A 25,003-nucleotide genomic window follows, 5' to 3' on the forward strand; every position below is an offset into this window, starting at 1 on the left:
TAGTGTTATTACAATGTTGTCATTTCATAGGATGAATGAATCAACGTAGTCTGTGGAACCTGAGTATGTGCCATGTATATCCCAAAGAGGACTGTCAAAATGGTTCTTTATTCTTATGGTGAATCCACACGGGGTCTACTTGTTGAAAGATTGCCTCATTTATTTTTCAGATACTGATGGGTTAATCAGCCAGGCCTTGCTAATAGGAAACTTTGAAGGTGCCGTCGAGCTGTGTCTCAAAGATGATCATTTCGCTGATGCCATCATACTTGCCATTGCTGGGGGCGAAGAGCTTCTTGCACAAACACAGAAGAGATACTTTGCCAAAAGGAAGACCAAAATTTCACGGGTAAATAACACTTCAATGACAAAATGCTGGAGTAGCCCAGCGGGTCAGGCAGCATCTCGGGAGAAAAGAAATAGGTGGCATTTTGTCATTGATGCTGCCTGACCCGCTGAGTTACTCCAGCACTTTGTGTCTATGTTCAGTATAAACCAGCATCTGCAGTTCCTTACTACACTTCATTCAATCACTTATTCATTCTAAAATAATATATTCAGGAAGAAGCAATCTACAGAATGCAATGCAAATTTCCATCTTTATGAATTGAATTTAACATTTTCTGAAGCAACTAATTCATAAATCTCTTTCAGCTGCTAGTCCTCTCACTAAACTAAGTTGAAGCAATCTCAGCACTACTATTTGTATCGATGTGAGTATCCCACTGGCCCCACAGTGGCCTGGTCTAGGCAGTAGGCAATTTTAGTTTAGTTTAGAGATACAGCGCGGAAACAGGCCCTTTCGGCCCACCTAGTCCGCGCCAACCAGCGTTCCCTGCACATTAACACTATCCAATACACACTAGGGACATTTTTTACCTTTACCAAGCCAATTAACCTACAAACCTGTACGTCTTTGGAGTGTGGGAGGAAACCGAAGATTTCGGAGGAAACCCACGCAGGTCACGGGGAGAACGTACAAACTCCGTACAGACAGCACCCGTAGTCAGGATCGAACCTGGGTCTCCGGCGCTGCATTCGCTGTAAGTCAAGTCAAGTCAATTTTATTTGTATAGCACATTTAAAAACAACCCACGTTGACCAAAGTGCTGCACATCTGATTAGGAAAAAAAAAAAGAAACATACAGTGGCAGGCAGCCAAACACAACGGCGCGGCCATCTTGAACAAAATGTTTAACTAAAGCAGAATGGTGTCCCGCGGCCGCGCCGCACCGGGCGATGGAAGCAACTCTACTGCTGCGCCACCGTGCCACCCTTAACGCTTTCTGTGTTTGGGGCGAAGCACTTTGGAACAGGGCACAAATAGATCTGACCTCAGATTATTCTTAATGCAGGCAATGCAGAGCCTGATTGGGAATTGTTTAACAATGATAGTGCATAATAGGGAGGGATACGGCCTCTTCTCGCCAACTAGTGTGGAAACATTTTATCGGTTGCTCACATTGTATCTACTATCCACAATGATTGAAAAGCAGCGAAGTATGTAACAAGTGTTCCAAGGCAATGAATAAGAAGATACTCATTTTATTTTAATACTGATGTCACTTAAATTAGTATACCACATCAATTACTCTTCCACAGATTGATTGAGTTTTGTTCTTCAGTGGTGGAGTATGTCGATCGCAGATTTTGCAACAATCAAACCAATAAGGAACATTAGATTGACACAAGAAACTGCCGAATCTTGAGCAAAGCACAGTGCTGGAAGATCTCAGCAGGTCAGGCACCAACTGTGGACGGTAGAGACAGCCACCATTTTGGGAGTCCTGATCCGAAATGTCATTTGTCCATTCTCTCCACAGATTGTGCATGACCTGTTGAGTTTCTTTAGTGCTTCGTGTTTTGCTCAGGAATACAATGCAACTCTTGAGTATAATGCTAAGCTTTGCCTTGTTGGAATATAGCCGAGTTACAGAGAATACAAAAATGAGTAATTGTCTTCTTACAGCTTGTGTCTTCTGTAGTCACCCACAATTGGAGGGATATTGTAGAATCGTGTGACTTGGACAATTGGAAAGAAGCTTTAGCTGCTCTTTTGACTTATGCAAAACCAGAAGTATTCTCTTCACTGTGTGGTAGGTTTGTTACTTCCACATTTTTTTTGCTTGCCTTTCTTTCTTATCCAATCTCATATTCTTTGGAGGTCAACTAACAATATATAACGGGGTTTGAACCAGGGACCTGAAATTGATACGATATGCAAAATGAAGGCAATTGATATGGCATCTGTATTATTTTGTAACAAGAGTTAGCACAGCTTTTATCTATGTGATGCTATTTGCTGTAGAATGTGCTTGGTGTTGTCCAATAAGTGTTTTATTGTTGCCATGGAGAAAATACTTTTGACAGAATAATATCCTTAACACGCAATACGTGTGGGCTCCACCTTTCCTTGATCATCATCGCTTTTTGCATATCTTTCATTCAGTTGTTCTATATTTCTCTATATCACCATCTATATCTCTCAATTCCCTTTCTATTGACTCTCAGTCTGAAGAAGGGCCTCGACCCGAAACATCACCTATTCCTTTTCTCCAGAAATGCTGCCTGATCCGCTGAGTTGCTCCAGCTTTTTGTGTTTGACTTCAGCTATTTCCAGTTCACCCAATATCCAATACATTCCACTAGGTGTCAGGCATGGTTCAGTTGTGAGTGTCATTTTTTTAGTTTGTTCCACTGTAGAGACTTGTATACAAAAATCTAGGCTGACATTCCAGTTCAGAGTGAAGGTGACAATGTCTTATTTAATCCTGGTTCTTTCTGGCCTATTTCTGAGATAGTTCTAGAAGAGCATTGGTAAAATCAGATGTTCTTGTTAAGTTCTTGTGAAGTCCAGTTCTTGTTAACAGTAGCAGAGTTAGGTTATTTTGTTCCCCTTGCTTCATCTAGCAAGATCATGAGCGATCTTTTAAGCCGGCACCATTTTCTTCCATTAAACCTTTGTTATTTAATTCTCCCAGAATCCAGAAATCAATAGTTCTCTGCCTTGAATAGACTCAGCAGTTAAACCACTACAACCTTCCCAGATAGGGAAAAGAACTGTCCTCTTGGTGAAGACATTTTTCTCAACTCTTTCCGAAGTGACCTTCCCCTTACAGTGCCGTGATCTTGTTCTAGAAATCCTGTTTAGGGAGAACATCCTTGCATCTACTTTAGAATTTTGTACATTTCAGTGAAATAGTATTTCTCCTAAATACTATTCTGAAGGCCCACTCAGCACAATCTCTCATGGAAGGACACACACCTGATCTCAGCAGTGAATCATCAGAACTATCATTGCTTTCCCACTTGTGCAAATAAATTATACCCTAGGGAGACCACAGCGACACTGTATTCCAGGTGCAGTCTCTCCAGGCCCCACTGTTTTACTCTAACCCTCTTGCAATAAAGACTATTGTACTGTTTGTTCTACCTCCATCTTAACGATACAATAAGATACAATGAACTTTATTTATCCCAGGAGGGAAATTGGTCTGCCAACAGTCATAAAACAACAAGATACATGAACAAGATGACCTTTAGTGTTCTATGTATAGCAACACTTAGGTCCCTCTGACCACAGACATCTTTCAATCTCTTGCCAAAAAAAACCTCTGATTTTTAAACCTCACATTTTTCCTATTATATATTGTCTGCCATGTCCTTGTCCTTTCACTTACCTGTCTATATCTCTTGAAAGCCTTGTATATTCCTGCCAGAGTCTACACCACCACTTGGCATTGTATTGTCAGCAAACTTGGTTATATTGCACTTGCTTTCTGCATCCAAATCATTGATATGTGTTGAACAGCTGGAAATTCTACACTGTACATACAAAAATCTATCCGTCCCATTTTATATAAACCTTTTTCTAACTACCTCATTGCCACACAACTCCATCAATAATGTAGCACAGCAACCCTGGCCTTAAAATATTTACCTTATCCAATCCGCTCCTTCCTTGACCACTCCGCTGTGAGGAAAAGACCACGACCTGAAACGTTAACCATTTCTCTTTCCATTGATGTTGTCTAGCCTGCTGAGTACTCCCATAATATTCTGGTTGTGTTTTTATACACAGTAGATTCTGATCTCTTCTTCAACCTAAAAGAAATGTTTTTAATCTGCAAGGTCATGGTTTTGGTCTGTGTAGTGAAGTAATACTTCCGAGGGCACTTTTCATGAACCTGTAGCTTCTCTTCTGCAGATGCTCTCGGATCCCGACTGGAGACGGAGAATGATGGCAGGCTGTGTATGCAGGCCTGCCTTTGTTACATCTGCTCTGGAAATATTGAGAAACTGGTAGAATGTTGGGTGAAGACTCATGAAAGCTCAACTCCACTTGCACTAGAGGTAGGTGCTTGTAGTTCAGATCTCTCCATTACCGTGTTAATATTTGAATGTGTTACTTGCAATTTCCATAATTAAATTCCATAAAATGTAGATAACAGATTTAGCTGCTGTGAATATTTTTGTTAAAAAACGATTTAAAATCAGAAAATGGTGAATTGAGCATGTGTTCTTTCCTCTTTACTGAAGTCACCTTGTACTCCATGTTGTTGTACTACATCCTGTTGCTCCCCACCCGCCCATTGTTCCCCTCACTCCAACTCTCTCATGTTTTCTCATTTGTTCTCATCCTCAGTTGTTTTTACTGCTATCTTCCTCACATGCTTTCATCTTCACTTGGCATCTTGTTGATGGTCTTGAGGGTGGTTAGATTTGGAAATATGATTTAACACAAAGTTTTTCCATATTGAAAATGTAACACTGCATATAAATATACTTACTATTGATACCAGCTATAAAAATGGAGGCATTCCTCAGTTGGGAGTGCAAATCTCTTAAGCGAATGTAGTGAAACCTTTTCATGTGTTTTCCTAGCGAATGGTAAATAATCCTGTTGTGCGAGTGCATTTGATTGCTTATTTGTTGTATTAGTAAGTGAGAACAGGTCAGAGAAAAGCAATATTAAAGTAAGCATAGTATCTGTGCATCACTTTACATCGTCAGTCATGTTTCCTCTCCATATCAGGACCTTGTGGAAAAGATTATGGTCTTGCAGAAGGCAATTGAGTTACTCCAGGGTACAGACAGAGCTGGAGAGGGCCCAGTCTTTGCAAAGAAACTCACGCAATATGCCAGTTTACTGGCTGCTCAAGGAAATTTGGAAGCAGCCATGAGCTACCTCCCTTCTGCATCAGATCAGGTTTGGCTTTGTATTATCTTTATATTTGTAAAAAGGATCATGTAGCTATTCATATCAATACCTAATCAGTTGAACATTCACTTAAGAAATGCAGAATCTGGCAGGATCTTGCAGCACAAACTACCTCCCATCATTGTTGTGAAGAAGAATGTTGAGCATGCAAATCAATAAGTAAATGCTATCATATTTCCTGTAAGTTTGCATTGAAGTTTAGGCGTGATCTGATTGAGATGTTAGGTTTTAAAATGATTCATAATTTAAACCTGTTTAAAGAAAGAATCATTTTATTCATACAACATTTGCATGACAAATGTGCTAAATGTTGTAGATACCTTATCCAGGCAAGTACAATTGCAACAGGACAGGTTGGGCCCTATGTCTGGTGCCAATACCACTGGGTGTCTCCTCTGACAAGTTGATTGCTCTGATCATTCGTACTTTGTCAAGACCTCCGACATTTAGCAGAGAGACAGACAGGGTTGAAGTCCCTTAAAGATACAGTGTTATTATTGCCCATCCTTGCTTGTAATTTACTCATTGAGCTGTGGAGAACAAAATTATCCAACGCCTGCTTTACTAATAACAAACTATTAAATAAAGCATCTGTTGACTTTGCATTTTGATTTGGATCTACCTTTTTAAGTTCCGACTGCATCATTAGCTTTATGGCTCAAATAATTATTTTTTCCCTGCAAGTATTTAACACAAATTTTCGAGTGGGTGCATAATAAGAAACAGTCACCCAGGCATGTGAATTTTCCGCAGATTTCCGCGTTTTTAAAATCCATTTTCCGCGCTTTTTGCATGATTTCCGCGTTTTTCACTTTGCCAAAATCGCATTTACTAACGGAGAAATTGGATCGGAAAAAAAGAAAATAAATGATGTATAGACTTGTAATGAACAATAGGGTTCCACTAGAGGTCGCTAGGGGTTCCGCGAGAAATCCCCCGTGCCCTGGATGTCTCCCCGAAAATGTGCACCTATGCTGGGCAAGGCAGCCAATCTTCGACCTCATCGGGACTTCCATGGCCAATTTGTCAATTCAGCCGCTAGGGGTTCCGCAAGAAATCCCCCCACCCTGGAAGTCTCCTCGGAAATGTGGCACCTAGGCTGGGCAAGGCAGCCAATCTCAACCTCATCGGGACTTCCACAGCTGGTTGGTGGGTTGAATTTGCAACCTGCGGCCGGGGCTCTGGAACACTAGCCCAGCTGGAGTCAGCAAATCTATCCCCATAGCCGGCCGGCTTCCTTGGCGAGCTGGATTAACCAGCAAAGCACTGGAACCCAGTGTGCCAGAAAATCAGTGATGGAACTGTAATGGGTAAATATTAAATTTAAGTGCAAGATCATATAACTAAATTAATTAAGACGGGGTTAAAATATAAAACACAGCAGAAAAACCAAATAATCTTTTTGGGCTGATTATCAATTAATGTGCAAATTTACTTAAATGTCATTAGTATGCATTGATATTCACATTATTTTGTAATGTCAGTTTTCATTTTGAAATGCACTAAAAGAGGCTTGAAACTGGTAATTTTGTGTGTAATTTTTTTGACTCCTGAGCAAGCGCTCAGCACTTTTCCTCTTTTTTTTTACCTCACTCACATGCCTGGTCACCCTAGTGTGGGCCAGAGGTGGGCGGTGAGAGAGGGAGGAGGGGGGTGAGATATGGGGTTTGGTTGTTGAAAAGAAGGCATCGGGATTGTAAAGGGATGTCAGCAAATATTTATCACTGGCGTCAGCAAAATCTGAAACATTTCCCCAAAACAAAACTGCCGAGACGATAGAGAGCAGTTAGAGATTGTTAAATGTTTGTTAGACAAGGATAGTGAAAGTTGAAGAACTAAAGTGGATCAAGGCAATCACTCTTAATCACATTTCTCTGTGGAGATGTTCTAATGTTCTGCCCGTTTGGGTGTCATCCAGGCATGCCTCCATACCTTTACTTCCCTGGATCCTGGAGTTTCAGACTGGCCTGAAAATAGGAAAAGGTTTTTCTGGAGGATTTTCCTTTCTGTGTTTTATTTAAAGTGCTGCATAATGTCCAGACGGGAAAGAGGGAAAATTTATATTCCTGTTGGCAGCGAGGGATCAAACAGACCTTGACTGTTTGATGAGTTTCTGTGAAAGTTGATGTGGCTTTAATCTGGTATCCCATCAGTTACACCCAACCAAACATGTTTTTAACAATGTTGCTTCTGTGACATTGTACAAAGTGTGAGGTTACAGCCTGTGTGCATTCAATCATGCATAGAAGCTTTAAGAAACATAACATTGGGGCTTCATGACACTGAAAGTGAACCTATTTCAGTTTTAAAAAGTGTTAAGAGTGAAAAATTATCATGAAATGAATTGAACCAATCTAGTTCTTTTGAATGAAAATTTTATGTCAAAACACTTTAATTATTGCTGCACCTAGGTATACCTGACAATAAACTAAACTAAATTATTATTTTCATGATTTGAGAAATGCAAGTACTTGTTCGTTGAGGTAAGTTTTACCATGCATTTTTCAATTATTTGAACTGCAGCTTTGGTGTGAGAACCAGCATAGATTCAATGGGCTAAATAGCCTTTTACTATATTGTTATACATCAAGTGCTTTTGTATTGTTATACATCAAGTACTTTTGTAATTTAACTCAGAATTGCATTCCCTACAGCATTTTATAGCACGGTTTATTATGCTAAAGTGAGGCTTATCAGCAGAATACCTCAAATCAAAACTTTATTCAGTTATGTTATCCTTCTGTTTTTCAAGTATCTCATCATTCATTCCTATAGTCATGCTGTAATATATTTTATCTGAAGAAAATCTGTACCTCTTGTCAGTTTGCGATACTGCAGCTGGGTGACAGGCTTTTCCATGCTCAAGGCGAGGCAATGACGGGTCAGCAGCCACCTCCATTCCCATTCAACCGGGTTTTGACAAGGAGACCACATCCAGCTGCTTCACCTGCTGCCACTGCAGCTCGTCAAACACCACCTCAGCGAACAGCCCAGCAACCATCCCAGCAGGTGAGTAGCAGTGTGCCATCCCAGCTGAATTTATTTTGTAGTGTTTTCTATCCATTCTTTGGAGCTTTATCCTGTTAACATGTTGTTAGGCTCTGCATCTTTATGAACTCGCTTTGCTACATTTGCATTCTGCTTTTGCGTAGTGCGAGTAGTTAGGCAACTTGTTTGGGCCAGGTATCACTGTGCTAACTTTGGATTGCCAAACATCCAAACTATTTAGTCTATTTATAGCAAATTAGTTTCATAATGACCTTGATGTATTCCTACCAAATGTATTTATTCACAAAATGCTGGAGTAACTCAGCAGGTCAGGCAGCATCTCGGGAGAGAAGGAATGGGCGACGTTTCGGGTCGAGACCCTTCTTCAGACTGGGTCTGAAGGGTCTCGACCCAAAACTTCGCCCATTCCTTCTCTCCCGAGATGCTGCCTGACCTGCTGCGTTACTCCAGCATTTTGTGAATAAATACCTTCGATTTGTACCAGCATCTGCAGTTATTTTCTTATACTTGATGTATTCCTAGATACCCTTCAATTTTCTATAATTTATCATTGGATGTCTGGAACTTGCTATGTAACTTATCTGTAGATTGTCTCAACTTTCTCTATATTTGTTCCCTGGCACGTTATTCACTCTGCATAATTTATTCTCTTGTCCAACTTTGTAATCCATGCCTTTGTATTTGTTGTGTTCTGCGTGCGTTATGTTTAGTATATGTGCACTTGGTCATTTTATTTGCACGTCTCAATGTTTTGTATTTTAAAATTCAAAATAATTTGAAATTGAAATATGCAATTAAGATCCTCCCCAGATAACAGCAGCGTTTCGCTCCTGTGACCTTTTTATAACCCAGACGGTTTGCAAATTGGATATATGCTGGTGAGCCAAGCTACCACACAGCAGAATATGCCTACAACTCAGCTGCAACTGGCAAATTCCTCCCAAGTGCTTGTCTGTAAATAAGTGAGGCATTTGCAAGCTGGGGAGGACCTGTAGTTTGATTAAAATTTGAATTAATGAAGTTAATTGGCAGACTTGTTGAGTCAATTCATGTATATTTATTCTCCTTGTAATACAATTTTTTGTCTTCAGCCTCCATATCAGACCCCCTTTTGTCCCCAGGCCCAAGTCCGTCCATCAGCTCCAGCAGTATTCACTCCACAGTCTGCCGCAGTAGCTGCCCAATTTGCTGCCTCTGGCCAGGGCATTGGTGGTAACCCCACCAACATCTACTCCAAAGCAGGAACAACACACCCCGCCTACCCGCAACATCCTACCACAACATCTGCACCAGGTAATTCATTTTATACATGGATAGATAGATATTTTAAATTCCTATGCATATATTTTTAATTTATTGGCCTCAGACTTAATTCTTCATGTTCTCAGCCATAAGAGCAAGGAGTCGGGTTGTTGAGGGTGAAGTTCACTTAAACATTAAGAAATTAATTAATAAGTAAACTATCATGCATGTAAGATCATATATTTTATAATTTTGTGATGTTCAAAGTGTTTATTGGGAAGTTGGATTTATTTTTGGTTTTAAGTTATTAGTATTTATGAGTCACAGATGCCTTGCAAGCCCCTATTCAATCTGACACCAGCAATGATATAAATTCTAAACGAAGCGATGGATAATTCCATTTCATCCACCAATTGTTGCCTGCATAGATGCTCATTTTCAAGCATATCCACAGAGACTGACTGTCCACCAATTTCATATTGGTCCCATATGATAATATTTTCAATCATCAGTATGGATTAGATTTGAACCAAATAGACAATAGGTGCAGGAGGAGGCCATTCGGCCCTTCGAGCCAGCACCGCCATTCAATGTGATCATGGCTGATCATTCTCAATCAGTACCCCGTTCCTACCTTCTCCCCATACCCCCTGACTCCGCTATCCTTAAGAGATCTATCTAGCTCTCTCTTGAATGCATTCAGAGAATTGGCCTCCACTGCCTTCTGAGGCAGAGAATTCCACAGATTCACAACTCTCTGACTGAAAAAGTTTTTCCTCATCTCAGTTCTAAATGGCCTACCCCTTATTCTTAAACTGTGGCCCCTTGTTCTGGACTCCCCCAACATTGAGAACATGTTTCCTGCCTCTAACGTGTCCAACCCCTTAATAATCTTATACGTTTCGATAAGATCTCTCATCCTTCTAAATTCCAGTGTATGAAGGTCTGGTGTCTAACCCACCATTTCGTCGAGGGTTTTTTTGTGTTTTTAAAATTTAAAGCATCATATGGTGTTCAAGTGTTTTTCTCAACCGCAAATTGGTCGGTGCACGGTTGGGTTTCTGCCTCACAGCACCAGAGACCCAGGTTCGATCCTGACTACGGGTGCCGTCTGTGCGGAGTTTGTACGCTCTCCCCGTGACCTGCATGGGTTTTCTCCGGGTGCTCCTGTTTCCTCCCACACGCCAAAGAAGTACAGGTCTATAGGTTAATTGGCCTCTGTAAAATTGTAAATTGTCCCTAGTGTGTAGGATCGTGCTCGTGTACAGGGTGATTGCTGGTCGGCGCGCCAAAGGGCCTCTTTCCCCTCTGTATCTCTGAACTAGACTAAATCCTAGTAGATTCCGTGGTTCAGTGAGAATTCCATTATTTGAATTTTTCAGCATTTTTGGTCAAATGAACTCTTGTTATCTGCAAAAGTTCAGCCTGTCCATTCCTATTTTCGGGTGATATGTAAATAAAGAGAAATGCTCGGTTTGAGATTTGCACCTTAGCTATATATTGGCTATATATTTGATTACATTTTAAAAGAGGTATATTGTTCCTAAGGGATGAATAGCATGAAAGAAAACAAAACGTGAAACGTGATTCTTTCAAAATGTGATGTATTATATAATTTGGATTTAAAATATTTTTTTCCGTAGCCTTTTCACAATACCAGAATTATGGACAGCCAAAAATTCCTTCAAGTGGACTGCCAACCTATCCTCATCAGCAACCTTTGCCAGGTTCGGGGTTGACCGGACCAACCCAACCTACAGCCTCATTGAGCGGTCCCACAATGCCCAGTGTGTCCCTGCCAGGACCAATGTTAATGGCTCCTGCTTCAGTGCCTTCTTATCAACCCTCCAGCATTCTTCCGCCATGTACGCAGCCTGGACCATTGTCAGCTTATCCAGGACACCACCAGCATCAGGTTCACCCTCCCACATCTCTACCAGGAATTCACCCAACTTTTCCGCATCCCACTGGAACTGGAGGCCCAGGAGCTCCTTCTTCCAAACCATTCATGGGTGCGACAATTCCTCCTCCTCCTCCAACAGGTATTCAGTCAATAATTGTTACCCCAATGTGACTGTGTGGTTTAATAGCATGCTTAGACTAACTATTTATCTGTAGCAGTTTGCTCAAGGCAAAAAAAAACCTGCTCAAGGAACTCAAATGCTGAGATCCTCCAGCAGTTTGGTTTTAGCTCATGATTGCAACATCTGCAGTCTCGTGTGTCTCTCGTTCATTTATTTGTGTGTGCATGCCCATCCACACATATAAAAAGCATACATGGAAATCTTTGCTAATCCATTTTTTAGACCAAAGACGTTAATGCGAGATTTACATTTAAATCAGTGAACATATTACATAATTCAGTACAAAAGTAAGGACATCAAATGTTGGCAACACCCAGCAGTTAATATACTAACTATGGAGAGAGCAACATTTTTAAAAGTTCAGATGGAGAGCTCTGGTTCTCGTAATAGGGAATTTACCTGTTAATTCTGATTCTCTCCACGCAGATAGCCTGAGCATTTTCATAATTTTACTGTGTACGAAAATAACTGCAGATGCTGGTTCAAATTGAAGGTAGACACAAAATGCTGGAGTAACTCAGCGGGTCAGGCAGCATCTCAGGAGAGAAGGAATGGGTGACGTTTCGGGTCGAGACCCTTCTTCAGTCTAAAATGCTGGAGTAAATCAGCGGGTCAGGTAGCATCTCAGGAGAGAAGGAATGGGTGACGTTTCGGGTCGAGACCCTTCTTCAGACTGAAGAAGGGTCTTGACCCGAAACATCACCCATTCCTTCTATCCTGAGATGCTTCCTGACCCGCTGATTTACTCCAGCATTTTATGTCTACCTTCATAATTTTACTGTTTGCTTTCAGATTGCCAGCTACAATAGTATTTATGTATTTAACTAATCCTTTAGTATCTGGTTTAAATAAAGAAAGGAAGTGTCAAGTGGAATCTTGAAAGGATGTGAAAATATGCATATTTCACAATTAACTGGTTTCACTAGTTTTGGATATTGTACTTCTGAGAAACATGGGATTAATATTTGCGAAATTTCTAGTTTTCAGTTTTAGTTCCTTTTCCAGTCAATTTGTGCGGCTTCTCCAGTATTCATGGTGTCTGGCTGAAGTTTCTGCCTTTCTCCCCCACCTCCCACCACAATCAGTCTGAAGCGGATACTAACCAGAAATGTCAGCTGTTCCTTTTCTCCGCAGATTCTGCCTGACCCACTGAGTCACTCCAGCTTTCATTGTATTTTTTCTTTGTAAAACAGCAGTTTCTTGTGTCTATCGTCAATAATTGCTTGGCCGTGAAGGCAGATGAAAACTGGAAGTTTTACCTGGCAGATGGGCTGGGGAGAAAGAATTAGGGCTGTGGGAGAATTCCTGCAAGCTTGATTTAAACAAAATATATGTGGATATGACCACCTGATTTATGTTTCAAAACTGTTTAGGATCAGTACGTGTACTGTTTAGGATCAGTAATTTGTCATTTCATCAAAATTTGAATTATATGTTAGGGGTTTTGTCAGCAACTCTTACGTGCTATTCTAAAATGATTATCGAAGAACTCATTGAATAACATTATGGATATTTAATCTGAAGTTATTTTTTTTTTAAAGATCTGATGAGAACTGGAAATTTCTCTTTTTCTCGAGCCCTGTTATTCCACTGAGTTTCAGAACTATGTTTTGGCTTGTTGAAGAAAACTTTTAATTGAAGCTGGTCGTCATGCTTCAGTCCCATTCTGCTGAGAAAGGGAGACTTCATTATGTCCCATCTCGTTTTATGGTTGGGCATAGTGGTGCATGGTCCTGGAAAAAGGAGACCCATTAAGCCTATTGGTTGTTGGGTTAAGCTCTCAGTAGGAGAATCTTAAAGCTTTATGCCACGTTCAAATACACTTGCATTAATTTTATTTTAAGAACCTTCCTTTTAATCTGTTGTCTTGGTCTGTTGGCATTTTCTTGAAGAGTCCTTCATAAAATTTATGTGGCTTCGTTTTTTGCTTTCAGACTAGACCCTTAAGATAGGCTGTTTCGGTTTATTATTGTCACGTGTACCAAAGTACAGTGAAAAGCTTTGTTTTGCATGCTGTTCAATCTAATCAGATAATACTACACATAAATATAAACATGCCAAATTCAAATACAATAGAGAGAGTGGAGGAAATGATTAATTAGCTAGTCAGTATTAATTTAAACAACCCAATGAAACAAGTTAGAACAGTTTTAAAACAGAATAAAGTGCAAGTAGGCATGTGCCGGTTCACTGTGCACTGTGACCATCCGGCTCAGCAGGACCGGTTCATAACAGCTATGGCCCTGGGGATGAAGCTGTTCCTGAGTTTGGAGGTGTGGGCGTAGAAGGCCTTGTATCGTCTGCCCAATGGTAGAAGTTCGAACAGACTGTTGCAGGGGTGTGAAGAGTCTTTGTGGATGCTGGTGGCTTTTTCTGAGGCATCGTGTGTTGTAGATGCCCTCCAAGGCTGGTAGCTTGAGAATATAATTCTCAGCATTATAATGAAACAGTTCCAGACACACTGTCCAGTGTCTGCAATGCGGTAGAGGAGAATCAGATTGAGGAAAATGTAGATGTAACCAGAACTAGTATTCTTAGCACTGTTTCCAACCAGCTACTTAGACTTGTGCCACGTGACTGTGCATTACATCTCTGTTTGGATGCTGCTTGTCAGGAGAACCCGTTGGTAACGTTTGGAAAATTGACATTTAAAAATTACAGGTGCAGTAATATGACTTTATTGCATAAAGTTATATTATCTAAACGCATAAAGTTATATCATGTAAACATATTGATATGTTTAGTTCCTATAATTATATTCAGACGGCACTATGTCACAGAAGGAATGGATGACGTTTCGGGCCGAGACCCTTCTTCAGACAAAGAAGAAGGGTCTCGACCCAAAAGGTCACCCATGGAGTCTGAAGAAGGGTCTCGACCCGAAACGTCATCCATTCCTTCTCTCCAGAGATGCTGATTGTCCCACTGAGTTACGCCAGCATTTTTTGCCTATCTTCGGTTTAAACAAGCATCTGCAGTTCCTTCCTACACTCCTGGCATAATGTTACTTATTCACAAAATGCTGGAGTAACTCAGCAGGTCAGGCAGCATCTCACTTGGCACAAGTCTAAGTAGCTGGTTTAAAACAGTGCTAAGAATACTAGTTCTGGTTACATCTAAATTTTCCTCAATCTGATTCTCCTCTACCGCATTGCAGACACTGGACAGTGTGTTTGGAACTGTTTCATTATAATGCTGAGAATTATCAGTCTGAAGAAGGGTCTCGACCCGAAACGTCGCACATTCCTTCTCTCCTGAGATGCTGCCTGACCTGCTGAGTTGTTCCAGCATTTTGTGAATAAATACCTTTGATTTGTACCAGCATTTGCAGTTATTTTCTTATACTACCTATGGCATAATGTTACGACTGGTTGGGCTATTGCTTCAACCCCAGTGACCGAAGTTCAATCCTAACCTCCGATGCTTTTAGTTGGAAGTTATTAAGTTACTATGTGGATTCCCTTTGAATACTCCAATTCCCTCGAACATCCCAAAGATGGCAACTAAATTTTCCCTAGTGGACAGGTCTGTGGTGGAATCTAGGGAGAGTTGATAGGCAAGTGGGTAGAATAGGACACAGGAAAAGTGAGTGGGGAATGGGACTGTTCTGGAAGTCAGCATGGACTGAGTGGGCCAAAAACTACCTCCTATGTTGGAAGGAAATATTGATGAATAAATCAGTAATGTTACTAATTTGATTTTTTTTTCATTACACCTCAATGCATTTTCAATTAAGATTGAAACTGAATATTCTGGTGGCAAATTATATTTGAATAACTAATTTGCTTTAACTCAATCGGTATTGTAATTGCAATTGGTTGCAGATCAGTTCATTATAATTCAACTTGTTACCAACTCTGTCAACTTCTACATTGACAAGTTGCATTTTGTGATCCGTTTAATCAATTTTTCCAATTACAGCACTGTTTCCTCTCTTATATGGGAAAGTTTTGTGAGGTTACTTTTATTGTTTGTTCCTCCCAATAACTTACTGTTCCTTGGGCACAAAAGCAAATAAATGGACCCAACATCGTTTTAATACTTCCTTGTCATTTCTGGGACATTCCTGTGCGTATGCAGTTTACCCTGGTCAAATAACAGCAAGCCAAGGAGCATGCCCTAAGAACGTTTGTGTGGGCAGCAAACAAAATGGAAAGCCTCCCCTTCCCATTTTGGTTGCTGCCCGCACAAACCTAATCTGCTCTGCTTCTCCATTCTCCTGCAGTCAGCTCCCATGCATACTCCTTCGGAAGGGACTCCAGAGATTTGCAAGGTGGTCTTGGTCTTTGTTTCGCTGCCTAGCGTGAAGTTTTTATTTCAACCAGGTTCTCGTGATATCAGGGCACGACGGTCTCCCAGTAACCCAGACTTAAAAAATGCACAGATGTCTCTGTATATCGCAGTCATTCATTGATATTTCCATCCCAGGTTTTCATGCAATATACAATTCAAACATTTAGAATCAACACTAGACAAAGTGGACCCGTTGGGCCCAAACATCTCCTGCATTGGTGAAGCACCCTGTCCTCCCCCCTCCCCTCTCTCCTCAACCCCCTCTCCCTTCTCCCCCTTTTCCCCACTCCCCCCTTCCCCCTCCCTCCTCCCCTCCCCCTCCCCTCCTTTTAAACTTTAAAATGTGAATAACTTAAAAAATATAACACTGATTTCAATAAAACTACTTGCATTATCACTTAAGTGACAATGGTGAGTAAGGTGGGCCTAAAATTGTCACGCTATCGTGTACCGTTTTGGCTGAAGTTCAGTCACAAACAAGATAACAAACGAGAGTTTTAGTATATAGATTACATACTTAAGATATATCAAACCATAATGTATGAGTTTGAAAAACATTATTGAAAGCAGAATTTGAATCAGAAAAGAAGCTTGTGAGTGCTGCTACTGGTTAAATGTGGAAGGTGCAAAATGGATTCAACCATTTAAAGACTGTTAAATGACGTCGAGTGGAAATACATTAACATAGTTTTAAACTAATTGAACACAATCAAATTTGACCTGAATTGGAAGTTCAAACATTTTGATGTCTGATTGCAATGACTTAATTTTCCATAATATTGTCAATTGCTAAAACATTCTTCAGTTGAGTTCCTTTTATTTATGCCGAGTTTGGTCTTCTGGTTCTTGCATAAAGCTTCTGTTTACTTCCCTTGGTTTGCCTAATTTTGCAATGTGATTGTCAGTTCTACATGAAATAGCTGTGGCACATGTTCTTAGTAAAAAAAAAGTACTTGCATGATAATAAGGAGTGATAATTTGTGGGGTGCTTGTACCAGTGTATTGTAAGGATTGTATGTCTTAATTCAAACTATCACATTGTTGGGAATAATAAACATCTGTAGAATGGTTCATTGTTGCTTGTTTAAATATATAAAATTGGGAAAATCTTTGCCTGTCCTGCAGCATGAAAAGTACTGAGTAGTTTTTCCATGGAACTTTCCCATATTCTTTGATTTTTTCAGGATTCCTTCCATGGCCACAAAACCGACATTATGCATCAGGTGAAAGGAAGTAACAAGTGCTTTGGCTTGTTTAAAGGCTTATCTGTTGAATGCGAGTGTTCTTCATGGCTTGTCTCTTTTCTACATCCTAATTTGCCAAATTGCGCAGGTTTTTGGTCTAATTTAGGCAGAAAGAATCCTTCTGTACAATTTAAAGATTAATCTATAGTATATCTTGCACAGAATGTGAAGGACATTGATGATCCTTTTGAAGTTTGCATGCTTTGTAAACACCATCAAAATATTTTAGAGGCATATTTGAAAATTGCTTCTGCAGCTAACAAAATTTGAGCAGTGTTTCATGCATTTTTTTGCACCAGTCCACTTAATGTTAGATAGATTGAGTGGTAATCGTATTAAAGGATACTTTCCCCTTCTTTTGATTTCCTATTGATCCCTGTAGACTGTTCTAATTTCTCAGAGGCCGGTGGTCTTGTGCTAACCCGGGTGTTCTATTCATGGCCAATTAATAAGATATGTCAAGGAGCTTCTTGGAGGGAATCTTGTGCTTCTCTCTCAAGCTGCTCACTTTTTCTTTTCATCTGTTGATGAATATTTTAATTTCCATCTCTTTCCCTTGAAGAGTGTTGTAAGGAACCAATACATTTTGCGAAACAACTCGTGCATAAGGTGGCCATGTTAATAATTGTAAATTCATTCAGACAGTAGGCACAAAGGAAATAGTCAGTGCAGAACCTTATTCCTTGTTCATTCCTGCCACAGTAAATAGCATAAACAAATGAAATTTGTTCCGTGATTTCAGTAAATTATCACTCTGAGAAAAATGAACACTTTTACAACAAATAGAAGCAAACTGATTTAGCAAATAGTGAAAGCTTGGATAGAGTGGATGTGGAGAGGATGTTCCCACTAGTGGGAGTCTAGGACTAGTCATAGTCATGGAAACATAGAAAATAGGTGCAGGAGTAGGCCATTCGGCCCTTCGAGCCTGCACCGCCATTCAATATGATCATGGCTGATCATCCAACTCAGTATCCCGTACCTGCCTTCTCTCCATACCCCCTGATCCCTTTAGCCACAAGGGCCACATCTAACTCCCTCTTAAATATAGCCAATGAACTGGCCTCAACTACCTTCTGCGGCAGAGAATTCCACAGATTTACCACTCTCTGTGTGAAAAAAACCTTTCTCATCTCGGTCCTAAAAGACTTCCCCCTTATCCTTAAACTGTGACCCCTTGTTCTGGACTTCCCCAACATCGGGAACAATCTTCCTGCATCTAGCCTGTCCAACCCCTTAAGAATTTTGTAAGTTTCTATAAGATCCTCCCTCAATCTTCTAAATTCCAGAGAGTACAAGCCGAGTCTATCCAGTCTTTCTTCATATGAAAGTCCTGCCATCCCAGGAATCAATCTGGTGAACCTTCTCTGTACTGCCTCTATGGCAAGAATGTCTTTCTCAGATTAGGAGACCAAAACTGTACGCAATACTCCAGGTGTGGTCTCGCCAATGCCTGAATGCCAATGCCTAGTCGCAGACTTAAAGGATGTTCCTTTAAGAAGATTAGGAGGAATTTCTTTACTCAGAGGGTGGTGAATGTGTGGAATTCATTGCCACAGAAGGCTGTGGAGGCCAAGTCAATGGATATTTTTAAGGCAGAGATTGATAGATTCTTGATAAGTGCACGTGTCAGCGGTTATGGGGAGCAGGCAGGAGAATGGGGATAGGAGGGGGGGAGAGAGAGAGAGAATCAGCCATGATTGAATGGTGGAGTAGACCTAATGGGCTGAATGGCCTAATTCTGCTCCAAACACTTCTGACCTTATGACCTGATGAAGAAAACTCTTAAAGCCTTTTACAGATGGCTGGTGCAGGGTCGGCTTCAATGGTCCATTGACTTTCTGTTCATTCATGAGATATGCACATTACTGGCAAGATCCTAATTTATTTAACTAAAAAAACTTGCTAGACAAATACATTTGAGACTCTGGAATCAGATGTAGGGCTAGACTAACACTTATGACAAATTTCCTTTATTGGTGGGCGTAGGGGAATCATTACTATCAACAGTTACATTTTACTTTTTTATTTGTTTTTTGTTTATAACTAGTCCAAACCATAATAGCTGCCACCTTGAAGAGCTATCTGGTAAGGACAAAGCATTTGTGATAAAGTGGCTTTTGAGGTTCATCTCAAGATAAAGAAGGCAGAGTATTGGAAGTCCTGAAGCAGCGTTAGGAACCCTTCAGTATATTGTTCCAAACAACTAAGTGACAAGCGAGGAATCTTTCAGGGTGTTTTGGGGTAGATTACATCAAAGATCTCCTGGTGCCAATAACAAGGAAACTGTGGCTGTGATTGAACCCTTGCTGTGTTAACTTTCTTTGCGTAAAATAACAATGTTGCTCTTAAGTTAGTTGTACTACGCTGGAGTGATTGCAGCCTTGCAGTGAAAACACCATTTTGTCACAATATCTCTTTTTGTAGAAACATAGTCTCACATTATTTATTTCAATAGGGTTCCACGATGGATGGAATGACCCTCCAGCAGTGCGGGCAGGGCAGAGAAAGAAAATGGTAAGTTGCACGTGAAAATGTATTTATTTATTAAATATTGTTTATCACAGTTGGGATGAAATTGCATTAGGTAATTTGTTGTTTAATTTGGAATCAACTAACTGAATAACTATTTCAGTTGCTGGCAGTGCTGGTGGAGTGAATCATACATGATGGTACTAACTCAAATAACCACTATTCCGATCCCAAGCAATTTTTCTGGGTGATGGCCTCTGATCTCTAATCTCTTCCCCTTACACTAAATATTTTGGTTTTATTACTTCTGTCATAGGGAAAAGACAAACAAATCTTTAACGGAGACGAAAAGAACTGAAGATGTAGGAATCTAGCAGTAAACAAAGTGCTGGAGTAACTCAGAGGGTCAGATAGCATTTCTGCAGGACATGGCTCGGCTGGGGCCCTTCTTTAGATCACTTACATATGTAATAAGCAGTTGTTATAAACAGTATTTATCCCAGTGATACACAGCTGGTCACAGGCTTCCAAACATACAATCAAATCACTGCCACCTGCTGCTTCCTTTTAGCAAGAACATTTTTTTTTAGATTTTAGATTTTTAGAGATACAGCGCGGAAACTGGCCCTTCGGCCCACCGAGTCTGCGCCGCCCAGCGATCCCCGCACACCAACACTATCCTACACACACTAGGGACAATATTTACATTTACCCAGTCAATTAACCTACATACCTGTACGTCTTTGGAGTGTGGGAGGAAACCGAAGATCTCGGAGAAAACCCACGCAGGTTACGGGGAGAACCTACAAACTCCGTACAGAGGCGCCGGTAGTCAGGATCGAACCTGAGTCTCTGGCGCTGGCAGCAACTCTACCGCTGCGCCACCGTGCCGCCCCATTGATTTTGCATCCAATATTCTACCTCACCTTGGATCCCATGGAGTACAAGCCTTTTGGATCGGCCTTCTATGTGGAGTGGTATTAGGGTTAGTGTGGTTAGGTAATTGATGTTTGGCGTGGATGCTGTGGGCAGATAGCTCTATTTCTGTGCTCTGTGTGGGAAGTTGGGGGAGTGGAGATGATGACATTTCTCTACAACGAAACAATATGGATTCAAGAGTTGAATGAGCATAAATATTCTATGCTGTGATGTTTTGAGACTCATCTTCCCTATTTTAAATTTTATGCCATGGGTCTGTAATATTACTTGAAAAATTGCCCTTTGTTGTCCAAGCTGACATGCCATCCATTAATGTTTTTCAAGTCTTCCAATGTACTTTGACGAGCAGCATTTTACATAACCCTTCTCCAAGAGTGTAATTTTATGCGTAACCGTCACTTTAATCGTAATTATGGACTAACATATACACAGCTTCGTTCAGGATGTAAATCTTGGGTGGATACTTTTTGCGAAGCTACGTCCATAGTTCAAGCAGGATTCTAAGAAACAAATAAGTAAAAGAGAGACTGTGCTGATTCCAAATCCCTTGGGCAACAGAAGAAAGAATGTGCACATTTTATTCCCTCATTTCACTGCAAACTGACCACCCATGATTGCCATTCCCCAGAACTTGCCTTACCTGAAACAGGAGCATCTATCCGTCTAGACTCAAGCAGTGAGGCTCTAAGTGGGGTCTCGCATAACAAACCTCTGGCAGTCACCAGCCAGATATGAGCTTCAGACAGTTCCAAAATTCATAGCTGGAACAAAGAACTTGTACACTTTATAAGTAGCGCTGTAAGATCTTTTACATCAAGCTAATGGAGTAAATGGTGTTGAAGTGTAAATGCTTCATCTTCAAAGCTGCCTATGTAGTACTGCATCAATGTGTTTGCTAGATTAAGTTGTCAAGTCTCATGTGGTGCTTATACTCATGACCTTTGAGTACTCCAAGTACAACACCAACCCCCAACACAGCTTCCTCATATCTGTGATTAACAGCATTTCATGTTTTGTGAAATAATTTCACAACAGTGACATTCTTCGATTCCAGCTACTTGAAAAAAAGAGAATGATTTGGAAGGAACTGCAGATGCTGGTTTACACCGAAGATAGACACATAGAAAAAAGAGAATTTTGCTTATCAGTTCTTAATGGATGGAACAACAGAATATGATTCCCAAATGGCGGTTAAAAACAGTTCCATCATTTTTAGAAATGGAATTAAATTTATTTGCATTCTGTTTAATACCTTCTTCTTAAATAGTCCCACATGATTGAAGATGCTTCCTCTGTAGTTGTGAGGCAAAAGTGGCACTACGGATTCTGCCACAGGTAGTGTAGGTAGACCTGTGAGGAAGGGTGGGTGGGCTGGTAGTTTGTGGTGATACACCACTTTTCATGCCCACATTGGCCCGGCATATTGACTCTGAGTTATCATTGGCCTCCACCACGCCGAGCAGTTAGAGGCCAAAGGCAATGTTGCAATGAAGTATTATAACGTGTAAAATGTGGCAGCCAGGCTACAGACAACAGTCTCCCACAAAGTATTATCCATATAGACAATTTGTTATTTTTTGTTGCAAGATAAATGATCGGGAGCAATGCTCTTGGTATTGGCACGGAGATACAATAAAAAATGGTATTACATGCAATCCAGATAATTCATAACATACATGTACAAAAGTGTGCAAACGAAGAAAGGAGCAGGATTCAGGATTCAGGATATCTTTATTTGTCACCCACAGTCCAACAATAAGACGAGATTTCGTCACCCACAGTCCAACAATAAGAGCAATAAAATAAGCAAATTACACAACCCCAACCAACACAAAACACACAACAACAAAAAAGAAACATCCATTACAGTGAGTCTCCTCCAGTCCCCTCCTCACTGTGATGGAAGGCCAGAATGTAATTTCTCTTCCCCTGCCGTCTTCTCCCGTGGTCAGGCTGTTGTGCTTGCCACGTTCCAGGCCGCGCCGGACGGTGAAAGGTCCGCAGAATGCAAAATATAACGTTGCAGCTACAGAGAAAGAGCAGGTGACAAATATGTACGGGTGGCAGCAGGGTAGATCTGGAATATATCCTCAGCATGTGAGCGGTTTGCTCATGAGGCTGATAAGAGTGGGAATCAGTTGTTTCCAAATGTGGTGCTACATGCTTTCAAACTTTTGTACCTTTTGCCTGACGGGAGATGGGGGAGGAGGGGAAGAGGGGATGACTGGGGTGTGAGGGGTAATTAATAATGTTGATTGCTTTCCGAAGACCATGAAAAGTGTAGATAATCAATGGGGGGTGACTGCATCCACCACTCTCAGCAATTTCTTGTGGTTTTGGGCAGAGCAGTTGCTGTATCAAGCTGTGATGCATCCCAATAGGATACCTTCTCTGGTGCATTTAGAAAATGATGAGTGTCCTTGGAGTCGTGCCAAATTTCCTTAGTCTTCTGAGGATGTAGAGGCATTGGGGTGCTTTCTTGGCTGTAACTTCCATGTGGTTGGAGGGCAAGTTGCTGGTGATATTCACACTTATGAACTTGAAGCTCTCGACTTTGCTGCTCTTCCGAATATCTCCATGAAATCTTTTAAGCGATCTGAGAGGCATGAAAAGGTTCATCTTAAAAAACACCATTAGTCTAGCACGCCTTTCGCACTGCACTGAGTGGAGCCTGGGATTTTGTGCACTGGTCTCTGGAGTGGATCTTAAATCCGTCCACAATCTTTTGAATCGAGGGAAGAATTCTACTTGCATCTTGGTCGCGAAGTCTCTGCTGGCACTCAACAGAGAACAATTGAACATCAGCCATGTTAATGTAAGACAGATACGGTACGGCTGGTAAATTTATTTTGCTCAAAGACACAATGGTGGCACAGTGACTCAGCAGTAGAGTTGCGTCCTTACAGCATCAGAGACCCGGGTTCGATACTAACTATGAGTGCCATCTGAATGGAGTTTGTACATTATCCCTGTGACCATGTGGGTTTTCTCCGGGTGGTCTGGTTTTCTTCCACATTACAAAGACGTGAATGTCTGTAGGTTAATTGGCTTTGGTAAATTGTCCCTTGTGTGTAGGATAGAACAAGTGTCTTGCGTGATTGATGGGCGGAAGGGCCTGTTTCCGCGCTGTATCCATAAACTAAACTAAAGACATTGTGCAGATTGAGCTTTTATAGTCAAACTAGACCAAGTGGACCCGTTGGGCCCATACCTCTCCTGCATTGGTGCAGCACCCGCTCCTCCCCTTCCCCCCACCCTCCCTCCTTCCCCCCACCCTCCCTCCTTCCCACCCTCCCTCCTTCCCCACACCCTCCCTCCTTCCCCCCCACCCTCCCTCCTTCCCCACTCACCCTCCCTCCTTCCCCTCCCTCTCCCTCTCCCTTTTCCTCCCCCCTTCTCCTCCCCCCCACTCCATCCCCCTCAACCCCCCCTTATCCTCCCTCCACCCCCCCTTCCTCCTTTACTCCCTCCCCCCCCCATCCCCCTCCCTTCTTTATTCCCTCCCCCGCCCCGAGATAGATTTAAACTTTAAAATGTTAAATAGCTTAAAAAATATAACACCAATTTCAATTAAACTTCTTCCATTAGCACCAAAGGGACGATGGTGAGTAAGGTGGGCCTTAAATTGTCGCGCTATCGTGTAGCGTTTTGGCTGTAGTTCAGGAACAAACAAACAAACAAATGAGAGTTTTATTATATAGATGGCTTCAAGATTGCTTTTTTTACTGATACCAGTTTTTTGATTTCTACATTCCTTATTAAACTATATTTAATCACATCGTGTCTCACTGTGACAGATTTGCGATTGTATTCACTGGATTATCAACGTGAAATTCCGGATCGCTAGTTCAGCAATGTGGCCATTCTGCTTCTGAATACTAGAAACTCCATTAATCATAGATCTATCTCGTGATACCTCAAAATCGAGGTCATGAAGTTTAAAACCTTGTTCTTGCCTATTAATTTATACACGTCTCAAAACGGATGCTAATGGAGTTTTTAGTAACTTTGATTGGGGTTGAAGGTGAGCTCAGAATTCCAAATGCTTTTGTGGGGAAAAGGATTTAAGCAACTGATGCTTCCTTGGGGATCTGACTATACTACAGATGTTTTTTTGAAAGCCTTTAAAGCTTCCAGTCTGTTTTGATTGGATTTTATTGTCAAGTATATCTACTTCATTGGGTGAGAGAATCAAGAGAATGATCCAAGGAAGGGATTATAGGTGGTGTAGGAAAAGGACTAGTCATGTGAAACTGGGGCTGTTCGTTTGTACTGCAATATAATGCGAGTCAAAGTAGGAGGTATCTTTTTTTAATGTCAGCAGTAATCCCCTACCTTAATCCCTCCCCCTTCCTCCCAGTAGATAATAAGAGAAAATGAAGCCATTTTACTCAATTAAAACAAATTTGCAAACCTGAATTGATCAGGATTACTTTTAAGTGCTGATTGAATTCATTCGATATTAAACTGTTTATGGAGAAGCACGAATGAATAACCAA

The 25,003-nt window shown here is 41.0% G+C and overlaps 1 protein-coding gene across 1 annotated transcript in view; it reads left to right on the forward strand.

The window, feature by feature from the left end:
• Positions 1–25,003, forward strand: part of sec31b (SEC31 homolog B, COPII coat complex component) — a 73,025-nt gene that overhangs the window by 33,030 nt on the left and 14,992 nt on the right. Inside the window, exons 15-22 of the mRNA XM_078428661.1 lie at positions 171–349; positions 1,970–2,096; positions 4,208–4,353; positions 5,036–5,209; positions 8,045–8,230; positions 9,322–9,523; positions 11,116–11,514; positions 19,552–19,610. Coding sequence (XP_078284787.1) covers positions 171–349; positions 1,970–2,096; positions 4,208–4,353; positions 5,036–5,209; positions 8,045–8,230; positions 9,322–9,523; positions 11,116–11,514; positions 19,552–19,610 — 1,472 coding nt within the window. The remainder of the gene's footprint in view (positions 1–170; positions 350–1,969; positions 2,097–4,207; positions 4,354–5,035; positions 5,210–8,044; positions 8,231–9,321; positions 9,524–11,115; positions 11,515–19,551; positions 19,611–25,003) is intronic.

This window comes from Rhinoraja longicauda, chromosome 35 (assembly GCF_053455715.1).
Source record: "Rhinoraja longicauda isolate Sanriku21f chromosome 35, sRhiLon1.1, whole genome shotgun sequence".
Classification (NCBI taxonomy): Eukaryota; Metazoa; Chordata; class Chondrichthyes; order Rajiformes; family Arhynchobatidae; genus Rhinoraja; species Rhinoraja longicauda.